At 45.8% G+C, this 20,496-nt stretch overlaps 1 protein-coding gene across 4 annotated transcripts in view; it reads right to left on the bottom strand.

The window, feature by feature from the left end:
- Positions 1 to 20,496, bottom strand: part of UNC13D (unc-13 homolog D) — a 697,875-nt gene that overhangs the window by 191,371 nt on the left and 486,008 nt on the right. For all 4 annotated transcript variants that reach the window (XM_085616967.1, XM_085616965.1, XM_085616968.1 and 1 more), the window contains exons 23-24: positions 2,248 to 2,343; positions 1,610 to 1,816 (exon numbers count right to left, since the gene is read on the bottom strand). In XM_085616967.1, the coding sequence (XP_085473093.1) occupies positions 1,610 to 1,816; positions 2,248 to 2,343 (303 nt within the window). The remainder of the gene's footprint in view (positions 1 to 1,609; positions 1,817 to 2,247; positions 2,344 to 20,496) is intronic.

Below are 20,496 nucleotides of genomic sequence, written 5' to 3'. Positions count from 1 at the left end.
TAAATCACATAAAAGCAGGGTATAAGTCCATTTCATATAGCTATTATTTACATGATAAAACTTGAACTGGGGCCATGTATTTAGTGTGGCATTCAAATACAAAGAGATTTTCAAAAACGACCCAACAGCAGTTGTAACAACAGGATCAGCAAGCATCTGAAGATAAAGAAAAGCAAGTCTATATGGATAAAAACCCGGCGCCCTTAAGATGGGCAACAGATTTCTTCTTCAGGGGAATTCATACATTTTACAGAATAGAATTATATGGTCCAAAGTCTGTAGTGACCTGCTGTCACAAGGGCAAATTAATACAGAGTTCGGGTCGGATTGCCCTGGTGGAAAACATAACATGCATCGTACTGTGCCCATTCAGAATTTGGAGGGAAGAGAGCTCTCTTCTAAGGATTTCTGAATTTGGCAAGATAGGGCTCAAGACCATCTCTAATTTGGATGATCTTGCAGGCTCTCATGATCGGCTGTTCCAGAGCCACAAATTCCCTTCTCTCCATAGCCTGTTTTGACCATCATCTCATCACTTTTGGTGGGCAGCCCTGAATTAGAAACGTCTTCGCCTTGTACAACTAAACCCACAGTCTCAAGCTTTACCCCTGCCATCTATCAAAACCCAGCGCTCAGGGGCATATAATCAGCAGCTCCTTGCAAACAAAGTCTTCCTGAAACTTCTATAGGTAGCTCAGTCTCAATTCTCCTCACTCGAGTCCCTGGATCTCCCCCTTCCAACCACAGTAATGGAAGCAATACCTTTCCACTATTTGGGGAAGCTGTCCTCATCATCCGTCTTGCGCTATGCTAAATCAGGAGCATCCAAAATAGATCCCATTGGCTTTAGTACTCAGACTTGTGTACACACACACTATCCTACTACCAAATACTATAACTGCACATGTATTTGACATATACAGTATATCTGCGCAAGGCTCCGGATTTCACATAACACCAAAATTTACTGGTTCACTATGTTATATCACTATTTTTCTATTTCTGCAAAAATCTATAACTCCGAAAGTACCTGATTCCAATGATCATGGTGTCTAAAATTATATAAAAATCTTTTGTTATTTTTTTTTATTTGTCTCAAATTTCTTCTTGAGTGTTGGTCTTATTAATTGACTCTGTGTGTACAACAAATGGTTTGCACTACCCTCTGATAAACCTAAGCTGCTCGACCACACTACCACAATTAGAGCCCTTGGGATTAGTAATTAAAGCCCTGTAAACAAATAAAGGTCGTCTGTACTTTTTGCATGGTGTGCCCTTAGATTGGCACTACTATATAAAAAAACAGCTTGCTACAAGCCCGGACCACTCTCTCTTTTCATAACGTTACACTCCTTTTAAAATAAAAATAAAATTTACCATGAACCTGCTTTCTACAACTTGCCTTTAATGATGGGGAAGTGGGGTGATGTAGAGGAGGTAGTATTGTGTCGGTGTACCCTGCAGACTGTGCAGGGTGCAAGTGTATTTAAAGTAGAATCTGCAGATTTTGCAGAGTGAATCTGGTTTTATTATAGTAGCACGTGAGTAAGCAGTATTTTCTTGAGAGCTGTACATACAAAGACATTCAACCACATGGCCTCATATCTACCTTGTGCGCCAGGGCCTGCACCACATCACGGATCTCGTGGTCCAGGCAGGCGACGGCACCCTCAAGCTGGTGGTGCAGCGTGTTCTGGAACTGCTCGGACCTAATGACCTCGGAGACGCGCTGCTCCAGCCCCTTCCAGTCTAACTGTTTCGGCAATGCCAGCACGACCAGGCGCAGTTGCTCAATGTTGTTCACTACCACACAGAGCTGCAACAGAGAAGATAGAGATAACAACAGGCATGTCAGATGATAAGGATTAAAAAGAGCTGCAATATATTCACTGGTCTTATTAGCCAAAAGAGAAGAGGATATCTCTAGAAAAGAAAGTGTTTCATGAAAGCCACTAGGACTTGTTGCTCGAAGGTCAGTCACATGCCACCATTTTAGTCACTGGCCTGTCAGAAATACTCCCTGTTCCCCAATATAACAGTCTGGCAACATCAATTCCAGAGGGCTGCATCAGTCACACGCGCTGGTGCCTCACGCACACCCAGTTACCACCACCCCAAAACACAAACACACTATCAGTCATGAAAACTGACATTATTTGAAACAGAATTTAGAACACTTATTGCTAAGCACGATATCCTGCATAGATACCCTAAGGATGCACATAGGGATTGGATAGAGGATCGCACCTTGTCGGCGGCATCTCCCTCATCTCCTTGGACGGCCAACTCTTCCGCCCGCTTCTGGATAAGGGTGCAGTAGGTTAAAGCAATGCGGCACATATCCTGCAAAATAGAAAGATCCAATGTAAACTCCTATCACTCCTTTATTGCTATATATACAACTTTACATCTTAAGCCTTGCTTTATATGAATGACGGTTTAAGGAGCACACCATTTTGGTAGCACATGTAAAGACTGTCTCCACTCTGTGCTTAGCCTGAATTTGTTGAACTAAACAGAACTTTGGATATGGCCTTCAGCAGTGGGCAACACTCCAGATGGGGCTTCCAGAGCTGCGCCCAACTTATGATATGGCCACAGTACAGTACACAACAATCCAGATTAAACTCCTGTTATGGGCAATGTACTATTGAGGTGGCTTCACAACTGGGTACAACACTAAAGACACCTTGGGTGTAACCACTAAAACAGGGCTTAATACTCCAGATGAAGTCTCGGAATGGGACTCTATACTCCAGAATCAGCACAATACTTACTTATTCAATGAAACAGTACCTTAGCACCCGCAATGAAGCACATGAGTTCAATGTAGATGTAAACAAAAAAATGGCATACATACAATTTGCAGCAAAACATTTAGTAAACTAGAAACTTGAAATTGTTACTAAAAAATGAACACCAGCATGTGATTTATTTTACAATTAAATGCTGCAGTTTCCTTTAGCACAAAATACTGCTGCACGCCTGAATCCATGTAAGAATATCCTTAATTTTCTAATCTGGCAGTTACCGGTTTTCAGGATATTAAATACCATATCTTCACAATATACTTCTCGGATATGCTATACTAAAGATAACAATAAAGAAGTATAGACCAATAACCAATCGAATGATAAGAAATACAAATACAAAAAAGCACAGAATGGGACATTATCAAAATGCACCCAGCTAGTTAGACTATACACCGTACAAAGGCAAAGAGCAGGACAGAAACAGAAATCTTCTAAAGTCTGCCTAATATGCAAGTTGCTTAAAATTTAGACGTTTTTTCTCATAGTAGGTAGTCTCCCTTTCTTACACATGGTAAGATTCTGAATCAATACATGGAAGAGTGCCTGCAGACAGAGAGAAGGCCAAGCTAATGGGCTATCAAGTAAGGGTTAACCATTGGCTTTGCTAGTTATTTTTTCCCCTCTGAATGCTGTTTCATTTTTAGGTCTTGGCTAGACAGCGTATGCGCTGTCTCTTCGAGACATGTTGTCAGCAATCAGTGGGTTATATCCTGTCCACAGGCTTACTATTTGTTCACTTCTACGTCGCCCTGGTATCCTTTATTCCATTTTGCCCATATCATGAATGCGTCATGCCTCTTCCTGTGTTTGCCCGCTCCCTCCTAGAGCATGGACCAAGTACTTGTGTTAATCCACTGCTCCTGTTTTAGGGGCTATTTTTCTTTGTCTTAGAGCACGCCATACGAGTGCTTGTGCTTTCACTCGCTCAGTCTCCTCACACTCGCCCCCAACCCTGTTGCTTCTGTCAGTTGCACATACTTCTACTGTATGCCACTGTACAGCACTGATGTCACTGGGTTTTATACGTAACTCTTGCAATATCATTAAATAAGATGGAGAAGACTTTCTCCATTCATAGCATACAGCATACAAAATTTAGAATGTTTACACATGCTCTGCCTCGCAAAGGTGATCTTGTCGGCTGGCTTTGTAGAACCAAGGGTTTAAGGTGACAGAGGACAGAGGAAGACTAAAGTGATCACTTGTGCTCTACTTGCAAGGACGGTTCGCAAATTCGGTGCAACGCTTGCTGTATGTTGGTTGATGTTTTAATGCATGCAATTTCTCCATAATTTTTGCATTTCTGCATCCCATAACCACCAATCCTATGGCTGAATGATTGAAGGTGTCTGTGAAGTGGGAGGCAGGATTGGAGCATTGGTGGCACCTTAACCAATGCTATTGCGTGGTAGAATTCCAAGTGCTCATTAGCTGTGAAGTCGCTGTGCACCTCTCTACGTCTGTCTAGTATTTTTAGGGTTCAGCCAGCGAGAGCATGTGCTAGCGCATGCACCTGGCTTGCAGGAAATTCTTGTATCCAAAATGGACTTGGAGCCCACCCCTTGCTTACCATTTATCTGCTTCAGTGTCCCTCTTCTTTGCAGCCAAAACGTCACTTCGATGCTTGCCGTGGAGTAGGGACCAAGCAGAGATTGATTCAACTTAATCCGTGTCCATCCACTGCTCCCAACGTGATTGAGGTTCTTTTTCTTGCCCTCTCCCACTCCGTCATCAGCAATTGCATGATGTTCCAATTGTACAACCACCCCCCTGCATGTCCCCAAATCACCCTCCTCTCGCTGTTGCTTGCTCCCTCCTGCTCCTCTGTGGCTACTTGCCTGTCCCTCTCCCACCATCAAAGGATGTTGCTTGTATATAGTGCAAACTCGACCTGAAGGTAGTGGAGAGCTTTACCTCTATACTGCCAGATGTTTATTCCACTAATACCTAGTGACTCACCATGCCTCAGTGGCACGTGTGTTGCAGCATCCTCCACTGTGAACGAGTGCACCCCTAGCTTCTTTTGTCACCTTTTATTAATACGGTTGTTATAGCAATGTTTACTAAAACATTTTTCTTCCCCTATCTGCTTGTTGACATCCTTGATCTTCTGTTGTGACAATTTATTTTGGAAATGGTTTGTACATATAACAACTGCTCACCCTAATGTTGATATTAGAGGACTTTCTATACCACAAATGCTGGGTGGTGCAACATCTATTTCATGTTACAATTCTCCAGTAACAATGAATTTGTATTTATTTTTATTTTTTCCCCCCAGCTTTGGTGCCATTGCTTTACACGCAAAAATAATTGTGGTATGTTATCTGGCCTATTTTGTATATGTACTTATCAAAACAAATGCCAATAAAAACCAGTTGAGAAAAAAAAGGGGTAAAAAAGTTAAACAAAAATAAAAAAGGAACCGGTGACTTGCAGTGAGCGCTCAACCCTTCCCACTATCTTCATATTTGGAAATTCCCAGGTTGTGGTCCAGACACATTAAGTGCTGTCCAATCTCAGATCCCGAGATTGTTTTCTTTGTGCCAAGCACATATCTTTGCATCTGATTATTGTTCATCTGCTTATGATCCGTTGCTGTGTTGTAAACCAGGTGGAATGCAGCATAACTACTGTGTAAGGTCAAATATTTTACAAGAAGCAGCATCATGTGTGGGCGACGATAACAAACATCTGTGGTGGAGAGGTGAGATTCCTGTCCCACCTCTAGGTGTGTCCAGGCTGCACCTATACACTTGTGGCTTGGCACTTCCTCTCCAAATAACCTGCCAGTGTTTGGCGCCATAAATCTACAGGTGAGGCTCTCTCACCGATTTACATGTGTGCGTTGTGTTTTGAATTGAGAGTCTGCTGACTCATCTATATACTACCCCTCCTGTTACCTCCAGTAAGTCCCACACAGTAGGATTGCGAAGTGGTCTTCGTAGGCCACGCCCCCTTTGTGAACCAGTCTGCAAACGCACCTCTTGGAGCACTACTGGTTGGGGGATGAAGGCCACTTTACTCCAGAGGGACCCTGGTGGCCGAGAAGCCCCTTCTGGTACCTTCTGTAAGTCCTACGCAACGGAATTCCTGAGAGCTGGTCGTATGCCCAGACCCATTTCCCCACCACTCTGCAAACGTGACTGCTAGTTAAAAAAGCTTAGAAATTCACTGAAAAAAACACAGGTTTCAGGGACATTTAATTAGGCTGACATTTCACCAGGGAAATTAAGCTGTTATAGTTAGCTGAGATAACTATAACTTGCGCCTCCGCAATGCACTGCTTATGACCTCACATATTGCATCACTCCTGACATGGTCAGTGACATCACTGATGATATCTCAAATTGCATCACTCATGACATCAGTGATGACATCATCCACAGCACCTGACGCACCCACTCACACCCCTATAGAATCTTTTATACACCCACTGCACCTCCCACACAACCATTCACAGAGCCATACCAGTACTTACACACCAGCTCACTGATCTATACACACATCCACTCTCTCACCCATACTGCCACTCATAGACCCACTCACTCACTAATACAGCCATTGACATATCCACTAATACAGCCATACAGGTGCTCACACACTGAGCGAGTCAACCATAGAACTATTCACACACCTAGACACTCACCCATACATACAGCCCCTTACCCACCCACACAGTTACAAACCCACCCACTTATTTACCAATACAAATAGTAACACATGCTCATTCAGCTATACAGCCACTGACAGAAGCATGCACTCATCTCTATAGCCACTCTCACATTCACTCACTCACGCATACAGTCACTCATATACGCCGTCACTCATGTATACTGACTTTCACATACTCAGTTACTCACCCATACTAACACATGCAATCACCGTCACACCCAAACAGACACTCTCACCCATACAACTTCTCACACACGCAACACTACCCCATACAGCCACTGATTCACCCAGTCACTGATCCATACAGGCAGACACCTCCTCACCCACATACACAGCCAACTAGACAGCCATAGATGTATTCAGACAACCAATCAATCATCCATATAGCCATTCATGTATCCACTAACACACTCATACACCCACTATGACATCAACTGAATAGACAGGTAAACATTTTCACACAACCAGTCACTCACCCAGACATTCACTGAGACACTTAATCACTCACTTATAGTCAGTCATGCACCAACTGAGTCATCCATACAGTCACTCATACACCCACTGATTCACCAATACACCTTGGTATAAATATTTAACACTAAAACTTTTAAAAAACACTCACAGTCACTGGATGATGTCATCACTGACAATGTCATGAGTGATGTAATATCTGAGGTCATAAGCAGTGCATTGCAGTAATAGTTAGCTCAGCTAACTATAACAGCTGAATTTCTCTGGTTTTGTACAAGTGAAATGTCAGCCAAACAATAAGAACAAGTTACCTACCTTCTGTAACAATGTATCTGTAAGGGACATATGTAGTTATAGATTCCTTACCTTTAGAATTAACCCCAGGCATCAGACTGGATCCGGAGATTTTTCTTTAGCAGTACCCCTGAGCGTCAGTAGGGGGTGTCGGTCGACTCCCCGTCCGTGTGTTCGCTGGGATGACGTCACGGTGTCTATTTAGATGCCGCCCGTGCGTGCTGACGTCAGTTCTGACACGACTTTCCACTCCAGAAGCGCAGAGCCTTGCAAGACACTGACCACTGGTGCACATAACTAGGGCCCTGGAATGAAGTCCCTATCCCTAGAAGTCAGTTCACAGAATGGGGAGGGTGGGCGGTAACGAATCTATAACTACATATGTCTCTTACAGATACAACGTTACCGCAGGTAAGTAACTTGTTAATATGAAAGAGACTGTAGTAATAGATTCCTTACCTTTAGAATAGATACCCCAGCAATGTCAACCCCGGAGGTGGGTCTGCGAACTAAGTTCACACCAGAAAGTCCTGGAGAACAGAACGGCCAAAATAGCCGTCTCTCCGGACTTGGCTGTCTGCGCAACAGTGTTTAGTAAAAGTGTGCAGGGATGCCCACATGGCTGCCTGACAGATGTCAATGAGTGGGACTCCACGCCCGCAGTCCCACTGGAGCTTATTTTCTTGCTAGGGAATAGCAGATCTTAATGCATAGGACAACCCACTGAGAGATGGTACATTTTTGTGCCGCCCTACCTTTGTTAGCGCCCACATAGCCAACAAAGAGTTGATCGTCCACCCGGAAATCCTTTGTGCGGTCGAGATAGAAAGACAACGCACGTTTGTGGTCCAGACGGTGGAGTCTGTACTCCTCCTTGGAAGGGTGCAAAGGCGGGAAGAAGGTGGGTAAAGTGATGATCTGTCCTATATGGAAAGAGGTAACCACTTTGGGAAGAAAAGAGGACTTCATGCGAAAGACCACTTTGTTCGGATGAACAGCCAGAAACTGAGGTTTGGAAGATGAGAGCTTGAAGCTCACTCACTCTGCGTTCAGAGGTGATGGCAACAAGGAAAGCTGTCTTCAGAGTGAGGAGCCGAAGAGCACAGTTGTGAAGAGGCTTGAAGGGAGCACACATGAGATATGTTAAGACCAGGTTCAAGTCACACTGGGGCATTATGAATGGAGCAGGAGGTAAGAGGTGAGTAATGCCCTTTAGGAATCGGTTTACAATAGGGGACATGAAAAGAGATGGTTGAACAGGAAGGCGAAGAAAGGCAGATATGGCCGAAAGGTAACCTTTGAGTACCCAGAGCAGAGCCCTGCTGGGCCAAGGAGAGAACGAATAGGAGAACCTCCTAAAGAGGGTCAGAAAGGGGATCCACAGCCTTTGCAGCGCACCATGCGCCAAATTTAGTCCATCTACAGGCGTATACCGTTTTAGTGGAAGGATGCCAGGCAGCCAACATGACGTTACAAACTTCCGGAGGAAAGTTGAAAGCTGTCAACTGTCGCCGCTCAATCTCCATGCAAGAAGGTGGAGCCTGAACAGGTTCGGGTGGAGTACAGTCCCCTGCTGCTGCGACAGAAGCTCCTCCAGCAGAGGCAGTCTGATCAGAGGATCAATGGCCATGCTCAAGAGTTCGGGGTACCAGACTCTTCGTGCCCAGTCCGGAGCCACAAAAATGACTTGGGCCCAGCAGCGCTTGACCTTCTTCAGCACTCTGGGCAGAAGTGGTACAGATGGAAAGGCATACAGGGGCCCGCAATTCCAATCGTGACGAAAAGCATAGCCGAGCGAGCGCCGCCTTGGAAATTCCAACGCGCAGAATTGCTGACATTGCGCATTCTTTTCGGTAGCGAACAGATCTAACCAAGGCTCTACCCACTGCTGAAAGAAACCTTGCACTACCTCCAAGTGAAGACGCCATTTGCGATCCATCATGGACCGACGGCTGAGCTCGTCTACCCTGGCGTTCAGAGAACCTGCCAGGTGTTGAACCACCAGAGATATGCCCTGATGTTCAAGCCATGTCCAAAGGCGAAGAGCCTCTTGACATAGGGTCCACAACTCCACCCCGCCCAGTTTGTTGCAGTACCACATGGCCGTGGTGTTGTCTGTGAACACCTGCACTACTATTCTCTTGACAGAAGGAAGGAATGCCTTCGGTGCAGGACGGATTGCCCGTAGCTCCAAAGGTTGATGTGGAGGCTGGACTCCGCCGGAGACCACAGACCCGCCTTTCCCAGGTGGCCTCCCCAAGCAAGGAGTGACCCATCAGTCACTACTGTGAACTCTTGTTGGGGAAGGGAGAGGGATCTGCCGCTGATCCAATCCTGGTTCGTGAGCCTTCCCTACTATTGACGTGCAGTCCCCTCGAGATCTGGACGACATCGGAAAGATTCCCCTGATGCTGCGCCCACTGTAACTTCAAGTCTCTCTGCAGAGCCCGCACATGCCACCTGGCATGATCCACTAGAAGGACGCGGGAGGCCATGAGGCCCAGCAGCCTCAGAGTCAATCTCACTGAAATCCTAGATAAAGCCTGAAACATTGGTATCCTAGCCCAAATATCCCGGACTCGGTGCTCGGGAGGATAAGCCCGAAACTGCGCTGTATCCAGAACTGCTCCGATGAAAGGGAGCTTCTGAGAGAGAGTCAGGTGTGACTTTAGCACGTTGATAATGAACCCCAGCGAATGTAGGAGTTCCGCCGTAGTCAGGAGGTGGGAGACGACAGCCTGGGGCGAGCCCACATTCAACAGCCAGTCGTCGAACCCCTGATCTGTGCAGATAAGCTGCGATCACTGCCATCACTTTCGTGGACACCCGAGGGGTGCTGGTAAGGCCAAAGGGGAGCCTGGTAAACTGAAAATGCTCGTTGCCTACTGTGCACCGCAGGTAACGCCTGTGGGCTGGCAGGACGGGGCTATGGAAATAAGCGTCCTGCAAGTCCAACGCTACCATCCAGTCTACAGGGTCAAGGGCAGACAGGACCTGAGCCAACGTGAGCATTTTGAACTTCTCCTTCTGAAGAAAGCGGTTGAGGGCCCTGAGGTCTAAGATAGGACGCAGGCCTTTGTCCTTCTTGAGTGCCAGAAAGTTGTGGGAGTAGCAACCACGACCTACTTCTGGCACTAGGACCCTTTCGATAGCTCCCATGGCCATGAGAGCTGCAACTTCCTGGCAGAGACGGGCCAAGTGATCCTCCGACATGCAAGGAAAGGCTGGTGGAATGGAGGGAGGGCTAGTCTCGAAGGGGAGGGAGTAGCCCTTTTGGACTATCTGAAAAACCCACCTGTCCGACGTGATGTTCAGCCAGTGGGGGAGGTGATGGTGAATCCTGGTGCCCACTAACCTCTGGTGGCCCTGCAAGATCGGACTAGGAGGGTTTGGAGGCTGCTGCAGGGTGGTTATGGGTGGACTGGCCTGCCCACTGGCCCGCTGGCCCCCAGACCCACGTCACTGGGTCCCGCTTCCGCAGCCACGCATAGGCTAGGCAGCTTGCGTGACCCGGTGGCTAGACTAGGTCGAATGTGGTGGGGCACCCCTTCTGTAGCCACGAAAGGGGCGAAAGGCAGACTGCGTGGGACGAGAAGTTGCTGCAAGGCCCAAGGACCTGGCCGTAGCCCTAGAATCCTTGAAGTGCTCGAGCGCAGAGTCCGCCTTGTCACCAAACAGTCAACCGTCATCAAAGGGCATGTCCAGAAGGGCAGATTGGACATCCGCAGGGGAACCCAATGTCGTCATCCAGGTGTAGCGTCTCAAGGCTGCTGACGTGGAAACCGTTCTGCCGAAAGAGTTGGCGGTGTCCAGCCCACATCTAAAGGTGAACTTAGCTGCGTCTTGACCCTCAGCCACAGCACAGGTGACAATGGCCTGGGCCTCCTCAGGGCAATGTGGCAGCACTTCCACAACCGTATCCCACCCTATATGGGTATAACGTCCCAAAAGACATGCAGTGTTCACCAACGGCAGCGCTAAGCTGGCGGAATAAGACATTTTCTTCTCACGGTGGTCCAGCTTTGTGGATTACCTATCTGGGGGAGCAGTAGGGAATGCGCTCTTTGAGAACGAGGCTTGGGCTACCAAGCTCTCGGGGTCAGGGTGTTGGGAGAGGAAAAGTGGGTCGCCCGGGGGCAGGCGGTGGCGTTGGGCAGTCATCCTGTCCACAGGAGCCCCTGTGCTGGGCTTGGACCTGAGGTTCTGAAATTTGTCGTTTCTCGATCGCACCCAGACTCCATCTTGTGTTTTCCGCCATCTTAGGTTGCCCTCACTCAGGCAGCTGGTAAACGAGATGTTTTTGTCATTTCTGCCCTTGCGTGTCAGGTAGCCTTTCGTCCCGTGTTTATTAACTAGTGTCAGGGTCTGGCCGAATACACTAATTCACGTCTGAGCTGGATAATCCCCGCCCGATCTATCTGTTAGCTCACACCATTCTTTCCTCTTGCTTATCTTATCTATTGCCCTTCGCTACACATCTCATGCATTCTCTGGCTTCACGACTGTCCTTCTAGAACATACAACCATGTTTTCTCTCCTTGTAAACTGTATCATGTGGATTCTCTTTGCAATTTGCTTAAAGGGGCCAGCAACAAACATCACCTGGAACCCAAGTCAGTTTTTAGCTTAAACCATTGTTGGTAACATTTGTCGATGTCTCAAATTCTATATGTTTTTAGGTTATCCATTGTATCCATTGTATTTCACTGTATAAAAGCTTGTGCGCCACGGAGGTCAGGAGCAGTCTCTTATGAACCCATCCCTGTGTGACTTCACGGACAACTGTACTAGCTGCAGCTAATAAAACTCGATCTTTTACGCCAGACGGAGTGTCCAGTGTCTCTGTATTGCAAGGCAGGAGAACTAGAGGATTTCAGGCATACTCTGCGCCGCTTGGACCTTAATGGTCAGGTTCCTCAAATGGCGACCACGAAGGGACGGCTTCAGTGGTAGCGGTGCAGCCAGAGGATCGTGAGGGGCCCGCAAGGAAAATCCGGAGGAGGCGCCCCACGTGATTGACCCCTGTATGTCGGAAGTGGACCGAAGGATTTTGCGGCGTGGCTTCTCCTTTCAGACGGCTGCTGCGACTGCTGTCCTTACTGCCGTCCTGCCTTGGCCCCGGTTTTTGTGACGATTTGGTAGAGCGAGACGATAGACGGACCTCCGGTTGGCGTAAGAAGATACTTAGTTAAGTATTTTATTTGTGGGTCGCTCCCACAAATTTTGTTTTTTGGGTCTTTGAGTTTTCTTTTTGTATTTCAATTGTTGCAATAATTGAAGCCAAGGGGTGAGTACGTTTGTGCTGTTTTGTTAAGAATTGACACACCCCCCCTTTTTGAAGTTTGTAGAATAGCCCAGAGAAATAACGATGCCTGGTCTAAGTAAGTTTCGTCGATTTTGTTGCTTAGGTTGTACTAGGGACTCCCAGCTCGAGGACTCTTGTCCGATTCCTCCGGTTGGAACTCCCACTTATGAGCTCTATTCAAAACATGGTATTGGCCCCATTACTTTTAACAAAACATGGGTCCGATGTACCAGAAGAGATGGTGTTTTACAGTGGCCACAAAATGGCAGTTTTTGAGCCCAATATATTAGACAATTTAGAAACAATTTTGTTTAGAAGAAAAGCCCGGCCGGCAATGTTTGACTCGTTCCGCCTCTGGCGAAAGGAAGCCCAACAGAAAGAAATGAAACAAGCAAGAAGAGATTAAAAGGATAAAAATATGTCGATTTTACAGGCTGCCCAGCAGTTAAGAAATAACGAAGTAGACGCTGCTAGGGAGGTATCAGAAAGACAACATCGCATGGCAGTAGATAGATGCTATCCGGTGTTGCCTACTTCCCCTTCAGAGAAGAGTAAAGATATAGAGGAAGACCCTTTAATGTCTTGTTTGTTGAATTCTCCTCCACCCTATGTGCAAACTCCTAATGCACCTCCTATGGCTCAGCCAGCAGCTGCTCAGCGACCTGCTCAGCCAAATAATACTTCACTTCTTCCTCAGCCTTTGTTTTCTCCTTCTCCTGTTATTCCATCTCCTTTAAATTCCTCTCTATCCCCTGTTCTGGTGAGAAACTCTCCATATACACGGAGGAGACTCACAAATGCTGTCACAAGTTTCTTTTCTCCCTTAATTGGAGCCCTGAATTTGTCTCCGTCTTTTTCTAGACGACAATCCCGTTATCAGCTTCCTCTTACGGAAGAAAAAGCAGTATTAGGTTCCCTCGCCCGTAAATGGATTGAGAAAGGTCCAATATATAGTGCACGGGATATTTTGAGCACCTTTTGTCAATGGACAGAGCCCATTCAAAGATATGTTTTTGACGTAATGTGCGACACTCTCTAAGGGTTGGGATGATATGGAATTAGACACGGCTCCTATGGAACTGATGAAGCTCCAAGCCGATTTTGATAAAGGTTTTATAGTAGGAGCAGACATTGAGAAAGCGGTGGTTATGCTGATTGAATTTAGGACTTCATTTCTCTCTCTAAAACTCCCCGAAACTGATCTTACTGACAAAACTAAACACTATCCAATGCGTGAAGTTCCCCCAGTATGGAGAGAGGCGGTAGGTGGTGCTCAGCCGGTGGCTGCTCATTTCCAGCGTATATGGGTACATGAACCTTGGAAAAGAGCCGAAGTTTTAGCCCTTAAACAAACACTTCCAGACCCACGTAAAAATCCTGCTGGCTATTATAAGGAGCTATCCCAGACAGTTGAGGCTTGCGTTATTAACTTAGCGGACATTGATATGTTATTTGGGAATGTTGTTCCACAAGCAATATGGGCGAAAATTCGTAGGGAAGATCATGCTGCCGAACTAGGTGGTGTTTGGGCAGCTATTAGAGCTGCTGATACAGCACAAGTTGGCGGCGCAAAGCCTGACGATCTGATTACAGCACTTCCTGGTAGAATCATTGATTTAATGAAGACTCTTATGCCTGCAGTACGAGTAAATTGGGATAAGTTAACCGCCTGTAAGCAAAAGAAAGACTAGAGCGTCTCCGATTTCTTCACTCGTTTTGAGGAGACCTTTCTGGATCATAGTGGCCAGGATATGATCACGGAAGGTGGACAACTCTTATTTGTGGACAAGTTCGTATTTAACTTGCTTCCCGAATTATCGAATAAATTAAAAAGTTCCGAGAGTGCATGGGCTGTTTCTTCTACTGCTAAAATATTGGCTACAGCACAATATTATGAAAACAGGGACAAGGAAGAGAAAGATAAGCAGGAGAAGAAAAATAAAGATTTAAAAACAAAGGTTCTTTTACAGCAGGCTTATCCTAGACGTCCTGCTCAGCACCAGTCTTCTCAGCCCCCACAGTTTCAGAAAGTGTTTCAGAAGCCCGAACATTATGTACCCCGATCTATGCTAGGTCCAAACCAATGTGCTTACTGTAAGGAAGAGGGACACTTTAAGAGTGATTGTCCAGTTTTGCTCCAACGTAATAATGGAGTGTTTGTCCCACGAGGCCGTGGTAATTTCCAGTCAGTCTCCAGGGGTAGAGGTAGAGGTACGTCCCTCCAAGAGAAGCGTTCCTTTTCCTCTCCTAACACTGTGAATTCTTTTGACCAGCAGAGAGTCCAGTCTACACAATATTATAGTGACTATTATGTTGAAGGTGGCGACAAAAGTTTCCAAAATGAATAGGCCAGCCATGGACAAAGTAAGGGAGTAGTATCAATTCCAGTAGATCAGAATGGTCTTTATGTCACTGTCAATGCAATGGGTATTTCAGAGCCATTTCTTTTAGATACTGGTGCAATGAGAAGTTCTATTATTCATTCTAAACTCCCTGGGGCACCTTTGTCTGGCTTAATAAACACGTCTGTAGGATTTTCCGGCGCCCCAGTTCGTAACCCAGTCTCTTGCCCTTTACCTGTTTCGATTGGTCCATATGACCTGGAAGCATCACTTATCCTTACAACTGGTTGTGGTGAGAATCTATTGGGTTTGGATCTGTTGAAAAAGTTACATGCCACGTTACACTGCTCCCCTTCTGGTGTGTATCTTACACTAGGTAAGAAACTAACATCGTCAATGTATCTACCTAGAGAGAAGTTTCCACCTGAATTACTATCTCTTCCTGAAAGTCTTTGGGCTACGGGTCCGAATGATGTGGGTCGTCTTGCGATTCCACCATATGTTGTCACTCTCAAGCCTAATGTTAAACTGCCACGTATAGCTCAGTATAAGATTTCCAACGAAGGTGAAAAAGCATTATTGGCTATTGTTCAAGATTTGATCCAGAAGGGTGTGGTGGAAGAAACGAGAGGAAATGTGTGTAACAGCCCTATTCTTCCGATTCTTAAGCGAACTGATCCTTCTCAACCACCAGTCTATAGATTTGTGATTGATCTTCGAGAGGTGAACAAAATTGTTTCACCAGAGTTCCCTGTTGTCCCAGACATTACAGCCTTACTGACGATGATACCAGCTTCAGCAGCTTGGTTCACCGTGATTGACTTAAAGAACGCTTTCTTCAGCATTCCTATTGCTAAAGAGAGCAGAGATATTTTAGGATTTTGTTTAGGAGGCCGAAGCTTCCGATTCAAGAGAGCACCACAAGGCTATTGTGAAAGTCCATCCATTTATAGTCAAGCTCTTAAATCACAGTTTGATACATTCCCTTTGCCTCCAGGAGCCACTCTTATTCAGTATGTGGATGATTTGTTGATCGCGACTGATTCAAAGGATGTGTGTAAAGATGTGACTGTGGCATTGTTGCGGCATTTGTCTGATCTCAATCATAAGGTATCACCTTCTAAATTACAGTACGTGTGCCAAGAAGTTACATACTTAGGTCATCTCTTATCAAAGGAGGGAAGGCGACTAACCCCCGAACGCATTGAAGCAATTACGCACATGTCGGTACCATCGACGCAGAGAGAAGTACGTGCTTTCTTGGGCATTACTTCCTACTGCAGACAATGGATACCTAATTTCTCTTTATTGGCCAAACCTTTATTAGCATTTACACAGAAAGACACGCCCATCCACTCCCATGGACTGATGAATGTCAGAAGAGTTTTTCTGACTTACGATCAGCCCTGTGTTCTGCTCCTGTGTTAGGTACCCCTGATTACAGTAAATGTTTCACGCTCTATGTCCATGAGAGAGAAGGTTGTGCATTATCAGTTTTGACACAACAATTTGGAGACAAACAGAGGCCATGTGCCTACTTTTCTGCTACGTTAGACCCGGTAGCTAAAGCGTTACCTAGCTGTCTCAGAGCTACGGCGGCGACAGCAATCTCTATTCGTCAATCAGCTGGAGTAGTATTGGACCACACTCTCACTGTCATGGTACCACATGCTGTGGACACTTTATTGAATAGAACTAAAACACAACATCTCACGAGTGCTCGGTTGTCTGGTTACGAGTTGACTCTTTTGGCAAGTCACATACATATAAAGCGATGTAACACCATGAATTCAGCTACTTTGTTACCACTCCCAGATGAAAGAGATTCTCAGGATCATCCTGATTGCTTTCTTCGCACAGAAGAAGAAACAAAAGGAAGAATAGATTTAAAGGATACTGCGCTCGAGGATCCGGATGGAACCTTGTGGGTTGACGGTTCCTGTTTCAAATTACCCAATGGCGAGACTACCTCAGCTTATGCAGTCACCACGTTACATACAGTAGTGGAGACAGCATGTATCAGATGCAATTCAGCCCAGGCTGCAGAATTGATAGCTTTGACTAGAGCATGTGTGCTGTCGAAAGGGAAAAGAGTGAATGTTTACACAAACAGCCAATATGCCTTTGGCGTGGCACACAGTTTTGGTCGTTTATGGAAGGAAAGAGGATTCTTTACTTCCCATGGAACGACGATTCAGCATGGCCAGTTGGTCACCGATCTTCTTGACTCTCTCACATTACCTACCCAAATTGCCATCATCAAGTGTAGTGCACATAAAAGAGTCACAGATGACATTGGTCGCGGGAATGCTTTCGCAGACAAGATAGCGAAAAACACAGCTAGGGACATCACAAGTCACATGTATGTTGCAGGCCCTGCAAATCAGATCCCAGAAAGAGGAATGTGTGAGGACACAATTGAGAGCGTAAGAACGATTCAGGAAGAGGCTACAGAGAAAGAATTGAGTAAGTGGAAAGAAAGTACGGGAATGTTGGATTCGAATGGATGTTGGACAGAATTGTCAGAGCATCAGCGATGGATGTTGCCAGATGCATATATATTACCTGTAGCGACTATGGCTCATGGACCAGCTCACATTAGTGCTAAAGGCATATGCAAACTCCTGGCTCCAGTTTGGCAAAATGAAGGAATCCCGAAATGTGCAGACAATGTGGTAAAACATTGCATCATATGCTTAATGCATAACCCAGGGAAGGGTACTCCAACTCCTGCAGGCCATTTCTCTCCCCCTACGTACCCCTTTGAAGTATTACAGATTGATTATATACACATGGATCGAAGCAACAATCTCAAGTATGTTCTGGTGGTAGTATGTGCATTCTCTAGATGGATAGAGGCTTACCCCTTAAAAGATAACACAGCTGTATCAACTGCTAAAGTATTACTGAAAGAGTTTTTTCCTAGATTCGGTTTGCCGCGAATTGTCTGGAGTGACAATGGAAGTGAATTTGTAGGCAAAATCATGCAGAAAGTATGTACGGGTCTTGGTATTAGACAGAAATTCCATGCGGCAAACCATCCACAGTCAGCGGGTTTGGTAGAGTGCTACAATGGCACTCTCAAACTGAAATTGGCAAAGATTCAGGCCAGCACAGGTCTTGCCTGGCCTGACGCTTTACCATTGGCCTTACTATCCACCAGAACTACTGTACACTCTCGTATGGGACTTAGTCCATATGAAGTGATATTCGGACGCCCCGCCAATATTTGGGGAGTTCCTCGTCCTAGGAAGTACTCAGACATACCGTACCCTATGCTTATTGATTACCTTCATGACTTGACTGCTAAATTAAGTGTTCTTCGCCAACAGGTTCAAAGTGCTCTGCCAGAGGCCTCAACAGACCCAGGTCACTCTATCAAACCGGGAGATTGGGACTGCACCAAGCACTTTCAACGAAAGAAAAATCTTGATCCTCGCTGGTCGCCTCCTCGCCAGGTTCTACTGGCTACGCGGACAGCAGTAAGGATAGAAGGCAAGAAAAACTGGGTCCACGCCGTGCATTGCAAAAAGGTATCCTTGCCCTTGCCTTTTGACCAGTGGGTCCGCGGGGGCATAGGTGAATCTGAAGGAGACAAGACTCCCCGTTTCGTACCATTTAGTTACGCACGGCTGGAAGACACCCAGACCGAGGAAGAAAGTGATGACACTCTTCGAAGAACAATCCCATTACATCTACAAGTGAACACTACTAATCCGGAAATAATCTTTCAGGACCAAACGATTCCAACAAAGAAACGATACAACCTGAGGACCAGGCCTGAAGCAAAGACTTGAACATTTGTTACTTTTGCCACCAATGAACTATTTTTCCTTTTTAGATAGTATTTGTGCCATCTGTCCCCATCGCAGGGTCTCGGTAGGAGTCTTGGACTGAAACTGGTTTATGGTCAAGATCCGCTAGGTTTAGGATTATCAAATAGCCAAGTGATTGAGGAAGATTGCCGCGAGCAACAAATGTTTCTAGCCAGGATGGATGGTACATCACGTCAGGTAGATAGGAGACAGAATATGCAAACCAAATATTGTAAATCATTATGTAGTCGTTTTGGCATAACCTTGTGTGTGTTGCTGATTCTATGTGTTTTACTAGCATGTATAGGTTGGATTGTCCATGTGTTACAACTAAAAAACTGTTCCTTTATCTACTTCTGTACCTTCTCGGCCCACTAAAATTCAACACAAGATAAGTGCCCTTTCCTCACATGAACAAATAAGAAGGATTGAGTATCAAAATAATTTGTTTATCCAGCTGTTACACCAACACCAGTTAGTTGTCAACATATCTGACTGTTGGGTATGTGGACTCATGCCTGACACTGCCCATAAAGGGATGCCCTATTTACTATTGCCTTACTCATATGAAGGTTCAGCATGGGCTTACCTGACCATGTTTACGGCTGCCTACCACAACAGACTTCGATATCCGATAGGTACATTTGAGAAAGGAATGGATTTTAGCCACAGTACTTTGATAAAGGGTATAGTGGCCATGGCTAAAATTCTAGGGAAGAGTAAGATTCCTTTGGATGAAAAGAAAGCCTACGAAGGTTGGAATGTAACTCATTACATTTCCAGTCTTAATAACAAGACCAAACAAGAAAAGTCTTCCCCAGCATGGACTGTACCCCACCAAGGCAACTTTTGCCTCCGAATCAATAGCAAGGAGAATGACACTCAACAAAACTGTTCCCAGATATATGTATTCACGTCTCAAAATAACCCTCCATTGATCCCATCACAAGGAACCTATTTTGTCTGCTATGACAAAGCATATACATGGCTCCCCTCTGACTTTTCGGGAACATGTTACATAGCATTCTTGCTTCCCCCAACGTATACTGCACCCTCAGACCATCACAGACACAGATATGGTAGAGGCGTATTTGATGCCAAAAACACAGCTGGCCAGGAGGGAGGAGATTTCTTCAAAGTATTCATTCCCTTCTGGGGACCAATGATTAACAGCGGAAACATTAGGCGATTTGTTCGCGTGGTTGAGACAACCATCGATGATACTGCAGGTGCCTTAAGTAACATCACTGCAGAACTCCGAGCGGACCGGCTCATGACGTTACAAAACAGAATTGCGCTAGATGTGATCCTAGCAGACCGAGGAGGAGTCTGTAAATTAATTGGATCAAGCTGCTGTATATACATTCCTGATGACGCCCCGACTGTATATCAGCCCATCTCAAAATTACATACCATCTCCGCATCGAACCAGCAGGACGAAGGAGATTGGTCCCTCATGGGATGGTTATGGGGATTGTTATCTACCTGGGGATGGAAGATACTAACATGGTCCAGCAACAATTAAACGACCTTATGGCAACTGATATCGACTCCGACTCAGACTAACATGAGCCCAGTCATTGTGTTATTGCCTGAGTAATGACAAAAGGAGGGTCTGAGGTTCTGAAATTTGTCGTTTCTCGATCGCACCCAGACTCCATCTTGTGTTTTCCGCCATCTTAGGTTGCCCTCACTCAGGCAGCTGGTAAACGAGATGTTTTTGTCATTTCTGCCCTTGCGTGTCAGGTAGCCTTTCGTCCCGTGTTTATTAACTAGTGTCA

The sequence above is a fragment of the Triturus cristatus genome, chromosome 7 (genome assembly GCF_964204655.1).
Source record: "Triturus cristatus chromosome 7, aTriCri1.1, whole genome shotgun sequence".
In the NCBI taxonomy this organism is placed as follows: Eukaryota; Metazoa; Chordata; class Amphibia; order Caudata; family Salamandridae; genus Triturus; species Triturus cristatus.
This window is presented reverse-complemented; position numbering and strand designations above follow the sequence as displayed.